The sequence below is a fragment of the Geotrypetes seraphini genome, chromosome 3 (assembly GCF_902459505.1).
Source record: "Geotrypetes seraphini chromosome 3, aGeoSer1.1, whole genome shotgun sequence".
NCBI lineage: Eukaryota > Metazoa > Chordata > Amphibia > Gymnophiona > Dermophiidae > Geotrypetes > Geotrypetes seraphini.
Genome location: NC_047086.1, coordinates 299,188,617 through 299,204,334, shown reverse-complemented (window position 1 = coordinate 299,204,334; position 15,718 = coordinate 299,188,617). Strand labels below are relative to the sequence as shown.

The 15,718-nt window shown below is 44.3% G+C and overlaps 1 protein-coding gene across 2 annotated transcripts in view; it reads left to right on the top strand.

The window, feature by feature from the left end:
• The window catches only part of RGS7 (regulator of G protein signaling 7), a 495,704-nt gene that overhangs the window by 142,774 nt on the left and 337,212 nt on the right, over nucleotides 1–15,718 (top strand). For both annotated transcript variants that reach the window (XM_033939445.1, XM_033939446.1), the window contains exon 2: nucleotides 6,950–7,046. In XM_033939445.1, coding sequence (XP_033795336.1) covers nucleotides 6,950–7,046 — 97 coding nt within the window. The remainder of the gene's footprint in view (nucleotides 1–6,949; nucleotides 7,047–15,718) is intronic.

Genomic DNA, 15,718 nt, shown 5'->3' with positions numbered 1-15,718 from the left:
ATTGCTGGACGGGGGAGGTAAAAGGAAGGAGAAAAGGGCTACTGCTGGACAGGAGGGAGCAGGTAAGGGGTACTGCTGGACAGGGGGGAAATAAAATGAAGAGAGAAGGGGTACTGCTGGACAGGGGGATCAGGGAAGGAAGGGAGATGATGGACAGGGGTGAAGTTAAAGGAAGGTAGAAGTACTGCTAGACAGGGGGAGCTGGGATGGGGTCCTGCTGGATGGGAGAGGTAAAAGGAAGGGAGAAGATGGACAGGGGTGAGGTAAAAGGAAGAGAGAAGGGGTACTGCTTGACAGGGAAAGCAGGGAAGGGAGAAGGGTAGTGGTTAACGGTACCCTCTCCAAAACGTCAGAGGTAAACAGTGGAGTGCCGCAAGGCTCGGTCTTAGGCCCAATCTTCTTCAACATATTTGTAGGAGACCTGACCAAGGGGCTTCAAGGTAAAATAACATTATTCGCCGATGACGCCAAACTATGTAACATAGTAAGTAATAGCAATTTGCCTGACGGTATGACACAGGACCTACTCCTGTTGGAACACTGGTCCTCAACTTGGCAACTTAACTTCAACGCTAAGAAATGTAAGGTAATGCACCTTGGCAGTAGTAATCCGCGCAGAAATTACACCCTAAATGGTGAGACCTTAACTAGGACTGCAGCAGAGCGTGATTTAGGAGTAATCATTAGTGAAGACATGAAAGCTGCTAATCAAGTGGAGAAGGCTTCATCCAAGGCTAGACAAATGTTGGGGTGTATCCGTAGAAGTTTCGTTAGCAGGAAGCCCGAGGTCATAATGCTGTTGTACAGATCCATGGTGAGACCTCATTTGGAATACTGTGTACAATTCTGGAGGCCACATTACCGAAAAGATGTGCTGAGAGTTGAGTCGGTTCAACGAATGGCCACTAGGATGGTCTCGGGGCTCAAGGATCTCTCATACGAGGAGAGGCTGACTAATTTGCGGCTGTACTCTCTCGAAGAACGTAGGGAGAAGGGAGACATGATTGAGACGTTTAAATATATCACCGGTCGTATCAAGGAGGAAGATGATATTTTCTTTCTTTAAAGGACCCTCGGCAACAAGAGGGCATCCGCTAAAAATCAGGGGCGGGAAATTTCATGGCGACACCAGGAAGTATTTCTTCACCGAAAGAGTGGTTGATCATTGGAATGAACTTCTAATGCAGGTAATTGAGGCCAGTAGCGTGCCAGATTTTAAGAACAAATGGGATGCACATGTGGGATCTCTAAGAGGGTAAATTGGGAGAGGGCAATCAGAGCGGACTGACTTGATGGGCTATGGGATATCTAGGAGGGTAAAGTTAGGGGGGTGGGTCATTAGTGTGGGCAGACTTGATGGGCTTTGGCCCTTTTCTGCTATCATTTTCTATGATTCTAAGGGCTACTACTGGACAGGGAGCAGGGAAGGAGTATTGCTGGACAGGGGGGAGAAGGGATACTGCTTGATAGGGGAGGTAAAAGGAAGGGGGAAGGGCTACTTATGGACAGGGGGAGCAGGGAAGGTGTACTGCTGGACAGGAGGGAGGTAAAAGGAAGGGAGAAGATGGACAAGCGTGAGGTAAAAGGAAGGGAGAAGGGGTACTGCTGGACAGGGGGAGCTGGGAAGGGGTACTGCTGAACATGGGAGGTAAAAGGAAGGCAGAAGGGCTACTGCTGGACAGGGGAAGCAGGGAAAGGGGTACTGCTTGACAGGGGGAGGTAAAAGGAAGGGAGAAGGGCTACTGCTGGACAGGGAGGGAGGGAAAAGGAAGGGAGAAGATGGACAGGGATGAGGTAAAATGAAGGGAGAAGGGGTACTGCTGGACAGGGGGAGCAGGGAAGAAGTACTGCTGGACAGGGGGGAGGTAAAAGGAAGGGAGAAGATGGTCGGGGCGAGGTAAAAGGAAGGGAGAAGGGGTACTGCTTGATAGGGGAGGTAAAAGGAAGGGAGAGGGGCTACTTCTGGACAGGGGGAATAGGGAAGAGGTACTGTTGGACAGGTGGGAGGTAAAAGGAAGGGCGAAGGGCTACTGCTGGACAGGGGGGAGGTAAAAGGAAGGGGGAAGAGGTACTGCTGGACAGGGGGAATAGGGAAGGGGTACTGCTGGTCAGGGGGGAGGTAAAAGGAAGGGCTACTGCTGGGCAGGAGGAGCATTGGAGGTAAAACAAAGGGAGAAGAGGTGCTGCTGGACAGGGGAAGCAGGGAAGGGAGAAGGGGTACTGCTGGACAGGGGGGGTAAAAGGAAGAGAGAAGATGGGGGAGGGAAGGAGAACCAGAGGTGAAGCATGCAGGAGGCCCTGGAAACATAGTTAAAAGCACAGGAAAATAAAGTCACCAAACAAAGGTAGGAAAAATGATTTTATTTTCAATATAGTGATTAAAATTTGTCAGTTTTGAGAAAGGAAAGATGTTAAACTTTAACTGTGAGGGACGTAGAAAAAATAGGGTACTTGGAGGGTTGCAGAAAAAATAGTTAATGTCTTATTAAAGAAATGACAATTTTGCATGAGGTAAAAACTCTTTATAGTTTATAAATCTTTCCTTTAACAGTTAAAGGAAAGATTTATAAACTATACAGAGTTTTTACCTCTTGCAAAATTGTCATCAGTAATAATAAAAGATAAGTGAAGGTTGATGGGGAAAGGGGAAATGGAGAGGGAGTTCTATAGAGGTGAAGGACGGAGAAAAGGGACAGATTTTTAAGTTGGTGAAAAAAGGTGGAAATATGGAACGTAAAAGGGGAAATGGGAGCCTGAATACGGGGGTAAGACATAAGAAGAATAGCCATACTGGATCAGAATAATCTATTCTAGCACCCGTTAATGTAACGGGCTTAAACACTAGTACATTATAAAGGTTTATTTTAGATAGCAAAATAAACAACCAACGGCAAAAACAATCCATTAACCGTTTTGATTACTAATATTTACAGCATGTCTAATAAAATGAGCACAGTGTCTTTTAGTTTACCCATACACTCTACCAGTAAATAAACCATATGACCTGTCGGTAACAGTACTGACTTTAGGAACATCTTCTGGTCCTCTTGTAACCAAGTTTTTAAAAAAGTATGAATCCTAGGGTGGGGGAATGCAGTTTGTTCTTGTTTGTGCTATAGCTCAGTGTTTTTCAACCGCTGTTCCGCGGCACACTAGTGTGCCGCGAGATGTTGCCTGCTGTGCCGCAGGGCCGCCGGGCCCGGAGCTGACAGGGGGCCCGAGGCAGGGGCGCCAGTAGCTCGCCAAGGCAAAGTGAGTCGATCACCCAGGACTCACTTTGTCTTGGCGATCTAATCTATCGAGACGATAAGTCTTCTTCTGCAGTCGGAGAGGAAGTTCGGACCAGCCAATCGCTGCCTGGCTGGGCGGAACTTCCTCTCCGATTGCAGAATTGACGTCAGGGAGAGCATGCGTCGGCGTCGGCTTTGGGGCCTGTTATCCATTGGTGGGTCCGACTCCTGTTCCCCGATGGCAGCGGCAGTGGCAGTGGCTTGGAGAACGACAGGGAGAAAGAAAGAAAGGGGGCAGGCAGGGAAACAGAAGGAAAGAAGAGAAACAGAAAAAAAGAAAGAAAGGTCAGGGAGAGAGGAAGAAAAAGTTGGGGGAGGGAATGAGGTGTGGAGGAGAGAAAGCATACAGGCTGATAGAAGGGAAGAAAGATTGGATGCACAGTCAGAAGAAGAAATCACCAGACAAGGTAGGAAAAATGATTTTATTTTAAATTTAGCAAAGTGGAGGCAGTATTACCACAGTTTTCAAAGGAATTTGCCCAAATAACTTAATAGTTAACTGGGTAAATTCCCAGAGATGAAAACTTCCCTTCACTTACTATGCACAGTTCTGAATTTATTATATCTGCTGTCTATATTTTACAATATGGTCACCTTTTACTAAACCGCAATAGTGGTTTTTAGCGCAGGGAGCCTATGAGCGTCAAGAGCAGCGCTGGACATTCAGCGCAGCTCCCTGCGCTAAAAACTGCTATTGTGGTTTAATAAAAAGGATGGAGGGTATATTTGTCTATTTTTGTATGCTATAAAAACCAAATACAGAGAGAGACTGAGAGCTGTTGACGAAGAGCTACGTGTGTGTCTTTCTTCGATTCCAGCCAGAATATCAGCTTTGTGTTCAGCCAAACAGGCCCAGGTTTCGCACTGAATAAAGTATTTTATAATTTTTATAATTTTTATTTCGTAATAAAGTAATTATAAAATACTTTCTTTGTGTTTATTTGATTCCTATTCAAGAGAATTACTTTATATATAGTCAATATAGGCAGAGAGTTAAATTTTTTAACATTTTCTAATGGTGGTGTGCCTCGTGATTTTTTTCATGAAACAAGTGTGCCTTTGCCCAAAAAAGGTTGAAAAACACTGCTATAGCTGGTATGGTGCAGGGACTATAGAATTATGAGAGACATATTAGTACAAAGCATACACTTGCCTGCTGGTTGCCCTGGTAACCATGGTAAACATTCTGGTTACTGTTGTTGCCTGGCATTATCAGTGAGGAGGGCTTGAAGATGTGAGACTGACGTTTGACTGATGTGTACCTGAGACTGGCTTGTTTTATAAAATTAAGGTAAAGGTAAACTGAAGTTTAGAAGGCTAATTAAAGATTGAGCTTCACAGATTTACTGGGTTCAAGGTATGTGTGTATTATGTATACCAAATGACAATAAAGGAGAATAGTGAAGTAAAAAATATATATATATATATCAGTTTTGCCAGTGTCAGGCCATTGTAGGGTTTTTTTTTTTTTTTTTTACTGACTGTGTAAACTAAAGTGATGGACCTGCCAAAGAAGAAAAAAGCATGTTCTGGTATAAATTGGTGCATTTGTCAGATATGTGAGAATGTGTGTGAGTGCGAGTACACACAATCTGAGTTTTTTTTGTGAGAGTGCTAACTAGGAGAAAAGAAAAATTATCTGTTTGATTTTATTCTGGCTAGCCCTTGTAAATAAAGTAATAGCAAGCAGAAGTGGCGTATAGGTAACGTGACCATTTATTTTTTTCATCAAAACGGGACATCTATTAATTTTCAGTCCCACCCCCAATCCCACCCTAGCCCCGCCTCCATCCCTGTCCCAAATTTCTTCCATTCATTTTTCATATACACACAATATCTTTTCAATTCACAATGGAAACCATAAAATTTTAAAAAGTCCACAAAGCACTGTATGCAGAGAAAATGTTAATTATCATTTACGAGTTTCGTGTTTTTTTCAAAGATGTCAAGGCAGATGACTTTAAAATATGCAATGTCACCTCAGTAACAACTATAGAAAAATAGACAAATATAGTACAAAATATAGACAGCAGATATAAATTCTCAAAACTCACACATTTTGATCACTAAATTGAAAATAAAAGCATTTTTCCTACCTTTGTTGTCTGGTGATTTCATGAGTCTCTGATTGCACTTCTTTCTGACTGTGTATCCAATCTTTCTTTCTTTCACATCCAACATTTCTTTCACAATCCAGCCCCATCCCCTTTGGGTCCAGGTCTCTCTCTCTTTTCCCTCTGTTACCCTTCCCAGATCCAGTGTCAGTTCTCCTTTGTACCTACCACCACCTTTGTTCCTGGTCTCCCTCTTTCTTCCTCCTCTGTTATGATCTTCCATCTCTCTGTTCTTCCTCAGGGTCTCTCCTACTCTGTCTGCATCTCCCATAGTCCAGGATCTGCCTCCTGTCTTTCCCCTTTGGTCCAAGCCTTTCCCTCTCTAGTCTTTCTTCTGCTTATAACCCCCCTCTTTCTCTGTCTCTCCTTCCTCCCTCCCTCCTTCCTATGTCTCCCTCCCTGCCTTCCAGCCTTTGTCCTACCCCTCCCCTGAAGCCAGCCAGCCTGCCTGCCTGCCTGCCTCCCTCCCTGCCGCACCGAAGCCTGCCTGCCTTTCTGTCTGTCTCCCTCCCTCCAGTGCCAAAGCCTGGCCTACCGCCGATTCTTCTGCTCATAACACCCCCCTGGTGTGGTGTGGAAGGGCAGAGGTGCTAGCGCCCCCACCAAAATAGTACTTGGTGTGGTCAGCACCCCCTATCCCCCTTACTATGCCATTGGTCAGTGCAGTGGATTGCAGAGAAAGGGACCCATGCCCATATCCCACTCTAACTACTACACTTGTGCTGGAGAGTGTGAGCCCACCAAAACCAATCCAGAACTTACTGGACCATCATAATGCTGACATCTGAGGTCATAAAGGCTATTGGAGAGGTTTGTAGTTGGGCCCAGCACATTTTGGGTGGGTTTTAGAGGGCTTACCACACAATATAAGGGGGTTATGGTGAGATGTATATCTGGCACCTTTTATGAAGAGTTTACTGCATTGCCCCCGCTTTGCTGGGATGTCTGTGTGGACAGTCTACTAAAAATGCTGGCCCCTCCTACTTGTTTAGTGTGTTTTTCTTTTGGATGTGCTTTTTTCTTTAAAAAAAAAAAAAAATCAAAAATAGTTTTAAAAGATAGATGCACATTAGAAAAAAATGGCCATATAAAAAAAGGATGGACATTTTGCAAATGTTTTGAAAATGGGCATGTCTGGTATTGGATTTTTGTGAATCTTCTGCAAAACGTCCAAACTTGGATTTGGACATCATATCGAAAATGGCCCTCCACATGTGCCAAGGAGTAGTTACAAATACTGATGTAGAAATATTAGGTCACATATGTGCATTCCCTTGATGAAATGGGTAGTATACGCACTGATTTTTGACCTAACAAGGCCATGCCCAAAACACATCCCAACATCCCCTCTTGCAATTTCTACATATTATCAACAGGTATGTATAAATTGAGCATTTTCTGAAATAACCACTTACACATGTATATTGTTTTTGAGTTTAAATACCAAATTCTCTTTGTTGAAAATGTGAATATGGCTTCTACCTTTTAGATTGCATTAATATTTTTATTCTGAAGCTTTTTTTATATTTTACATTTACTTTACAGATGGAAGATATTATAGCCCGCATGCAAGATGAAAAAAATGGAATTCCAATTCGTACTGTGAAAAGCTTTCTTTCAAAGATACCCAGTGTGTTTTCAGGTATGATGCAAACTCCTTTATGTAAACCTAGAAACACCAATATAAATCCTTTTAGTTAAGAAACTGATTTTGACTTATTAGATATCAGTGGACACACCACTAGTGTCTCAGTGGAGGGGTAGCAGTGGCGGGGGAGGAGGTCCGCCCCGGGTGCACGGCTTGGGGAGGTGCACAGCCGGCCAGGTCCGGGTTCTCCTGCCCTTCCTAGCCCCCGGCCCGCGCTGCTGCAATCTTACTTCCCCCCGCTGACAAGAAGTCTTTCCGACGTCAATTCTGACGTCGGAGAGACGTTCCAGACCAGCCAGGCAGTGATTGGCTGGCCTGGAACGTCCTCTCCTACATCAGATTTGACGTGGAAAGACTTCTTGTCAGCAGGGGGAGGTAAGATTGCAGGCGCAGACCGGGAGAAAGGAAGGGGAAAGGCGCTTTTTTTTCTCTTTTTTCCGCGGCAGGGAGGGCAGGATGTAGGCAGGCAAGCTGGCTGGCTTTAGCACAGCAGGGAAGGAGGGAGATAGGTAGGCAGATAGGCAGGCTGGCTTTGGGGGGTGAAAAAATCTGGAAGGCAGTGGGGGGGGGAATTTAAGGAGGCACTGGGGACACTAAGGACACGGGAAGGAGGCACTGGGGGCACCATGGACACGGGAAGGAGGCACTGGGGGCACTAAGGACACGGGAAGGAGGCACTGGGGGCACTATGGACACAGGAAGAAGGCACTGGGGGCACTATGGGCACGGGATGGATGCACTGGGGGCACCAAGGACACAGGAAGGAGGCACTGGGGGCACCATGGACAAGGGAAGGATGCACTGGGGCACCATGGACACAGGAAGGAGGCACTGGGGGCACTAAGGACATGGGAAGGAAGGAGGGAGGGAATAGAAAGGGACAATTGGGCCTGAGTGCAGAAAGAAAGAAATGAAAGAAAGGATACACGGTCAATTAATAGATGTCCCCTTTTGATGAAAAACGTAAATGGTCACATTGCCTCTGACTTACTTTCTCTGCAGTAGAGTCAGCAGCCACGCTGAGGTGCAGGAAGGTCCCGCGATGACTCGTCTGTCGGCTCTGCTCCGGAAGAAGTAAGTTACGTCGGAGGGGGTGGACCCGGCAGACGCAGTCATTGCGAGACTTTGCCACATCTCCCTGCATCTGCCGGAGCAGAGCCAGCAGACGATTCATCGCGGGACCTTACAGCATGCGGCTGCTGAGTCCACTCCAGAGCAAGTACGTCTAAGTGGGATGGACTGGCAGCCGGCAGCTACAGTCATTGTGGTACCTTGCTGCATGAAGGGAGAGAAAGGAGCAGGATTGCTGGAATGGAAGAGTTATGAAGGGAAAGAAAGGGGGCAGGGTGGTATGGAAAGGGTGGTGCTGATAGAATTGATGTACAGAGAAAGGGAAGAGACATAAGGGGGAAGGATATTGGAGGGAAAGAAAAGGGGCAGATGCTGATTGAAGAGGGGTGGATGGCGAGAGAAAGGGCAGACATTGGATGGTAGTGGGGAGCCTATGCTGGATGGAAATGAAGATTGGAGAGATAAGAGAGCAAATGCAGGAAGGAAATGGGAGGAGAGAAAGAGGGGAGCAGACGCTGGATGGAAGTAGACAGAGAGTGGAGAAGGTACTAGATGGAAGGGTTGGAGAAAGAAGGTACATGATGGAAGGAGGGGATAAATAAAAAGAGAGCACATGATGGGGAGTAAAGGATTGAGTTAGGGAAACACTGGAGGAGTGAGGGAAAGAGGTGGCAAGCTTTAGGTAGACAGTAAAAAAGGATATTGATGAGAGGGTAGTAAGAACGTAATCTAGACAGATGCAGAAAATAAATTGAAAAGGAAAATGAGGGAAAAAAGGGAAAGAGATTGCAGAGGAAAGGAGTGGGAGAGGGAAGGAGAGGAGAGAGATGCCAGACCAATGGGGTGAACGGAGAGATGGAAGGGGGAGGCATACAGTTTCTGGAAGGGGCATAGAAGGAGAGAAGATGCCATATAGGGGAAGAGAGACGGCAGACAGTAGATGGAAGGAAGAGAGTTACAAGAAGATGAGGAAAGCAGAAACCACAAAAGACAAAGATAGAAAAAAATGTTCTATTTATTTATTGCTTTAGGAGACATGTGTCACTGTTTCTGTGGTGCACTGTATGCAGAGTCCAGCTTCTTACTGGTTCAATTTAACCTTTGTCTATGTATTTCTATTTTATCCCCCCTTTTACAAAACTGTGGAGCGTTTTTTAGCGCCAGCCGTGGTGGTAGCAGCTCTGATGCTCAAAATTCTATGAGTGTCAGAGCTGTTACCACCATGGCTAAAATCCACACTACAGTTTTGTAAAAGAGGGAGGGGTTAGTTTGTGATTACATATTCCATACTAGGCGAAGGTGTTTTCTGTGTTCTGTGTGTTCGAAAGACAAGGTTTTTTGTTAGGCTTGACTGCAGGATTGATCTGTACTAGTCTGGCTTGTTTAGTTTTACAATGGGTGTATTGATGTTGTACTGCTCACTGCAATATGTAAGATGCTGCCTTTTCCTAAGTACTCATGTGTGACATGTGGCTTGTTACTAAAAATCATGTTTTTCATACAGATGGGGGGGGGGGGTGTCAAAAAATGATGGGTCCCGGGTGTCACATATGCTAGGTACGCCACTGAGGTGTAGACTTCGGGAGTTAGCTCAGTTTGAGATTTGGTCCTATGCTAGATCTCCGCACAAGACCCAATAGCATTATGTTACCCTGTGGGAAAGCTTGCGAGAGCTAATGTCATCTTGAGAGACTGGGGGGGGGGGGGGAGGGTGATGGTTCTTTCATCTTTGGTTTGAATATAAAGATATATTGATATTAAATGCAATGCATAAGTTCTGCAAAATTGTTTTCAGGAAAAATGGCATGGCAGTTTTGCATAAGTCACCTGCTTTTCATGCACAGAGAAAATATATAAAACAGAGGGATTGAATAACAAGTAAAAGAATGTAAGAAGGCATTAGAATTATTACACCACCTGGTAAATGACTAGCAATTCCTATCCAATTGGGAACCAGACACAGAACCCCCGAAATCTGAGGACTGGGCAGCTAAACTGCTAAGTGCTGTAGCTCAAATAAAATATTCTTCTATAGGTTTCATCGACTCATTAACCCCATTTAATCTTATCACACATTTTCATGTAAAGACAGATTTCCCCCCTGATATTGAAAGTTATTTAATTGGCCAGGAATGGCTCTTGGCTGGTTAACTAGCATATAACCACAGGTATTGAGTGGCTGGGCATGGATAATCAGCGTCTAACCAGCTATGTTGAAAAGCTAAAATATGCTATATAAATAACAGACTTATCTTTAGCCACTAAGTAATTAGGGATCCTTTTACTCTGACACAAATTCTATGAGTGCAGTAGAAACCTCAACTGCAGCTTTGTAAAAGCCAGCATTAATGAGCTAAAGATAAAACTGGATATTCAGTGCCAGTCATTGGAAACAGTCCAGCATTAAATATACATATTGAGCTCCAGCACTGGGCTACCCTGCACCAGCTGAATATCAGACCCACAGTTTTTAACTCCTCTATAAAATATCTTTAGCAGCCAATTTTGGTCAGGCTCAGGAGCGACAGGAGATATCATGTTTCCCCGAAAATAAGAGCTACCCCGAAAATAAGCCCTAGCATGATTTTTAAAGATGTTCCTAATATAAGCCCTACCCCAAAAATAAGCCCTAGTTAAGATCGACCCCTGAAGCCACCCTGACACTCCCCGACTCCATCCCTGACACTAGTGCTGCCCAATTTGCCAATCATCTCTCCCTTCCTCTTTCCTTTCTCTCTCTCCCCCCTCCCTTGTGCAGCATCTTTCCTCACCTCTCATCCATCCCCTTGTGCAGCAGCTTCCAAGACCTACAAAAACAGTGGCAATGCTCTGAACGGGCTGCTTTGCAGCCTTTCCTGCTGGGGCCAGGTCTTCTCTCTTTAGCGTCTTTCTATCCCTCCTTCCCATCTCTCTGTGCAGAACTCCACTGATCCTCCCACCGTGAGCTTGACATACCTCCACTTCAAAATAATCCAAAACAGTAGTGGCGGCAGCGCTCTGAACAAGCTGCTTTGCTTCCCCCGCTGGGGCCTTCCCTCTGTCGAACCATGGAGATATTTAAACATCTCTATCATTTCCCTTCTCTCCCATCTTTCCTCTAGAGCTGGGGTATCCAACCTTTTGGCTTCCCTGGGCTTCATTGGCCGAAAAAATTTTTCTGGGGCTGCACAAACGTGCAAATGCTGCAGCAAGACAGAGGAGGGATCCGGCAAGACGGTAAACACCCGGGGGCAGCAGAGGAAAATACTGCATCGCCCTCGACTGGGGCCGCACAATATACTTCACGGGGCCGCAGGTTGGACCCCCTGCTCTAGAGTATACATATTAAGTTCTTTAAGTCTTTCCCCATACGATTTATGACCACTAACCAACTTTCTAGCAGCCATCTAGACTGATTCCATTCTATTTATATCTTTTTGAAGGTATGGTCTCCAAAACTGCATGCTGATTTGTGCACACAATCTAAGGTGCCATATATAAAATTTAGGGGTCACTGCATTTCTATTTTTGCAGCTTTTGTGCACCACTGAAAAAATTAGCGCAAGACCTGAAAAAATAAAAATTAAAAAAAGCCTTATCTTTGGGCCACGTATCAAATGGACTTAGTGTGCAGGAAAGTCCCACATTAAAATGTGCTAAACCCATTTCTTAACATATTTCAGTAAAAGGGCTCCTTTATAAGCATTATCTCTCCAAACTAATTTTCTGGCATTACAATCACTGGTCAATAACTATGAAGCCTGCTTCAACCTGAGAAATAAATACACATGTAAAAGAATAATAAAAATACTTATTATGTTCAGCCTCTCAAATTGTTTGACCAAATGTAAAAGATTAGATACCTCCAAAGCTGTTTATACACCTGCAAATACATGATTGGCATGTAGATGTTATACTGTTTATTTATTTAGTTAGTTATTAGACTTTTTTTGTTGCCTTTTTGAAGAAATTCACCCAAGGCAGTATATAGCAAGAAGAATCCAAACATAAGCAATAGACCAGGGGTGTCCAACCTTTTGGCTTCCCTGGGCCGCATTGGCCGAAAATTTTTTTTCTAAGGCCGCACAAATGCTGCAGCAAGACAGAGGAGGGAGCCAGCAAGGCGGTAAACACCTGGGGGCAGCAGAGAAAAACACTGCATCGCCCTCGACCAGGGCCGTACAAAATACTTCACGGGGCCGCATGCGGTCCTTGGGCCGCACGTTGGACACCCCTACAATAGACAATTGTAGTGGGCTCATGCCTGGTTAAACCCTGCTTAGCTGACTGGCTACCAATATTCTGTGACTCTTAACTAGGTAATGCCACTGAATATCAGCTCCAACTCTCCATTTGCAACCGGCTAGCCAAGGGATTGTTCATGGGTGGAGTTCAGGCAGAGCCACAGCTTTTTAATCGATTAACAGCAATATTTAGTCTGCTAACTACTTAAGTAAATGGATACAATTAGGACAGCAAAAAGGCAGTCTTAACTTTATCCACCGAGCTAACAGAGCGGCGGCCAGTGAAAATCAGAAGGTGCGTGTGTCTCTCGGCTTCAAGGAAGTCAATGAAGGGATCTTTTACTTTCCAGGAAGGAAAAGAAGGGGGTGCACTGTTTACAAACAAGGTGGAGTTTCTGGGGTGCATGGCAACCCAAGCCTGTGCACTCAATGCGCATGCCCGAGCCCAGATTGCGGGTTGCAGAAGGCTCCTGACCGCAGAGGTAGATACCTGCAGAAATACATCTTCCTCTGGCTGCCATCCTGATCCAAGGTCTATGCATGGCAAGCATGATCTCTCACATGGCACCGACAAGCAGCTCTCCCACTCTGGTGAATCACATAGCCACCTCAGGTGCTCTGCTCCTCCATGTCCTGCATGTTTCCTCTCTGATCCCCAGGTGTGTGTACACTCCACACTTTCCCACTCTCAGATCTCTACCCGGGCGACTGTTTTTTTATTGCTTTTTTTATCTGCACGCTGAAGGATGACTCTGGGATGATGTCATTTGGGGGAGGATCCAGCAAGCCAAAAACTGTGAATAATCGAAACCACGAGTGCTGAAACCATGAATACGGAAGGAAAAATGTATAACACAGGAAGTGTTTACTATATATGAATGAAATGTGAATAGTAAAAACTTAAAGGTATGAATTATGACTATTAAAAAGCATCATGATTTTTTTCTTTCTAAAAGAAGTGTGTGAAAAATGTGTAGTTCTGATATGAATTTGAATAGACAGTTCCACTATGACTAGAATAATAAATCTGTTATAGCTTTCTTCTGACATTTTTACTGTAAGACAAATGAGAGAGTTCTTCCTAGCTCAGTTCTGTGGTGGTATCAGTCTGAAAACAATAAACCCATTCTTATTCTGTTTAAAAGAACTATTGCATTTTTTCTTTGATTATATGTGGGGGGAGGGGGGGGTAAGACTCCAGAAATTTCAACATAAATTGTATGGCGCAAAGCTTTTCTTCTAAATTCTTAGCAATATAAAATTTTGCAAACAGTTTCTGCATAGGCTTGAATGAATAGTGCTTTAGCTTTGTTTTAGCTTGGTTTGGCTTGTTTTAGCTTGGTCTGTTACAGTTATCAATTTGTAAAATTTAGAGAAAAGTAGTAAAGACTACAGTATCAAGAAAAAATTATGAATCTATATAAGCATGATAAATTAAAGGGATTTTCTCATTTTGAAGATGATATTAGAATGTGCAATATAAATACGTGAATTGGCTAGTACAGGGGCTGTTTTACCAAAGAGTTTTAAGCACTTAGGCCCATATTCTAAAAATGCACCTTAAGTTAGGTGCTGGTAGGCGTCCTACTGATGCCAAACGTAAGGCTCATTTTACTAAACCGCTAGAGGTTTTTAGAGCAGACTGGCAAGGTAAATGTTCCAACACTCACAGAATTCCTATGAGCATCAGAGCATTTACGTTGCTGGCCCACACTAAACCTCTAGCACAGTTTAGTAAAACCCTGCATTAATTGGTAAAGCCATTTAAAAATCATTTATAAATAAAAATATAAGCACCTTCTAGTGTCTAAAAAAAGCAATGCCTTTATTGTGTCTACAGAGGTACCTTACAATGCCTAGGTCACAGTAGGTGTGGTTAAACACCATAAACTACCTTAGGCGTTCTAAGACACCTCCGTAGATGTGATTCTCATCAAAGGTAGGCTGGAAATGTAGGCCTTTAAAATCCTGGCCTACATTTCTAGCACCTACCTTTGATGAAAGGTTCTTTAAACGGTGCAGTTACGTGATTGCCATATGCTTGGTGGAGAAGGCAGCACATCTTTCTGAGAGGAGAGGAGAGGAGTTAAAGACATATCTTTGAGTAAGTATATATTATTTTGTTCTGAGCTTTGCTAAGTTTGGGGATAAAAGCTAAATTGTAGGTTCCCTTATATAGACAGTTTAGATCTTAAAATAGCAGACTTTACATACCGTATATACTCGACCATAAACCGAGATTTGTGGGCCCAAAAAATGGCCACATGGGCCAAAAGTGGGGGTCTTGGTTTATATCTGAGCCACCACCTGACTATCAGCACTGGCTGTTCTCTTCCTGCTTCCCGCTGAACTCCTGCATCACCCTACTACATGCAGGCCGCCCCTCCCCCCTTCCTTGAGCTGTTATCTGCAGCACACACACCCTCTCAATGAAGCCAATATTCAAAATACATGCCTCTACGCCCCAGCCACTGACCTCCATGTACTCCTGGGTGCCGCTGCAAATCCGCTGACCATGCATAGGCCTGACTAGCCTCTGGAGTCACCAACTTCCATTCATTTTCAGGTTCTGCCGCTGCCGATCCACTTTCTGTGCATTAGGCCACCAATCTCTACCACCTCTCCCATGGGAGCCACTGACCTCCATGCGCAGGCCCACACATGGAACCACTGACCTCCACTCCCAGGTGCTGCTGCTGCTGCCGCTGATCTGCTCTCCTTGCATCTGGCAATTGATCCACTGACCATGCACAGGTCCAACTACCCTCCGGTTGGTGATCTGCCATATGTTGAGCATCTCTGCTTGCTCAAAGTCTGCCAGTACCTGCTAGTGCTGCTTGATTCTGCTGCTGGGGATGGGGGGGAGGGGTAAGAAACAGGGAGGTTATGTGGGAGGGATTGTTTATCTAAACAGATATTGTTAAAACTGCTGTTATTGTAAGCATTGTTTAGTTTTACACTAATAAAAATATTTAATGTAAAAAAAAAAAAATAGTGTTAAAACTTATGGCAAGGATGTGTAGTCTTTGTATACTGGCTCACCAGGATAAACCAAGTTTCTAATCTCAGTTTATATTTGAATCAACCTTTTTTTATCTCCTTTTTGGGAAAAAAAGGGGTCAGCTCAGTTTATATTCGGATCAGTTTATATTCAAGTACATATGGTAGCTTGTCTTCATAGAATAAAAGCCTTTTATAGTTCTACAGTTTTTAAGCTTGAACTTTCTGCTAAAGATAGTCTCTAGCAGGCAGCGCAGGATCTGCCCACCCTCCCCACTCCTGCCTACTCCTAGCTCATTTCTTTACTTATAGACTTAATTTATAATCAATTTTTCTAATTAGGACAACAGAATCTTTATTACATATTCTTAT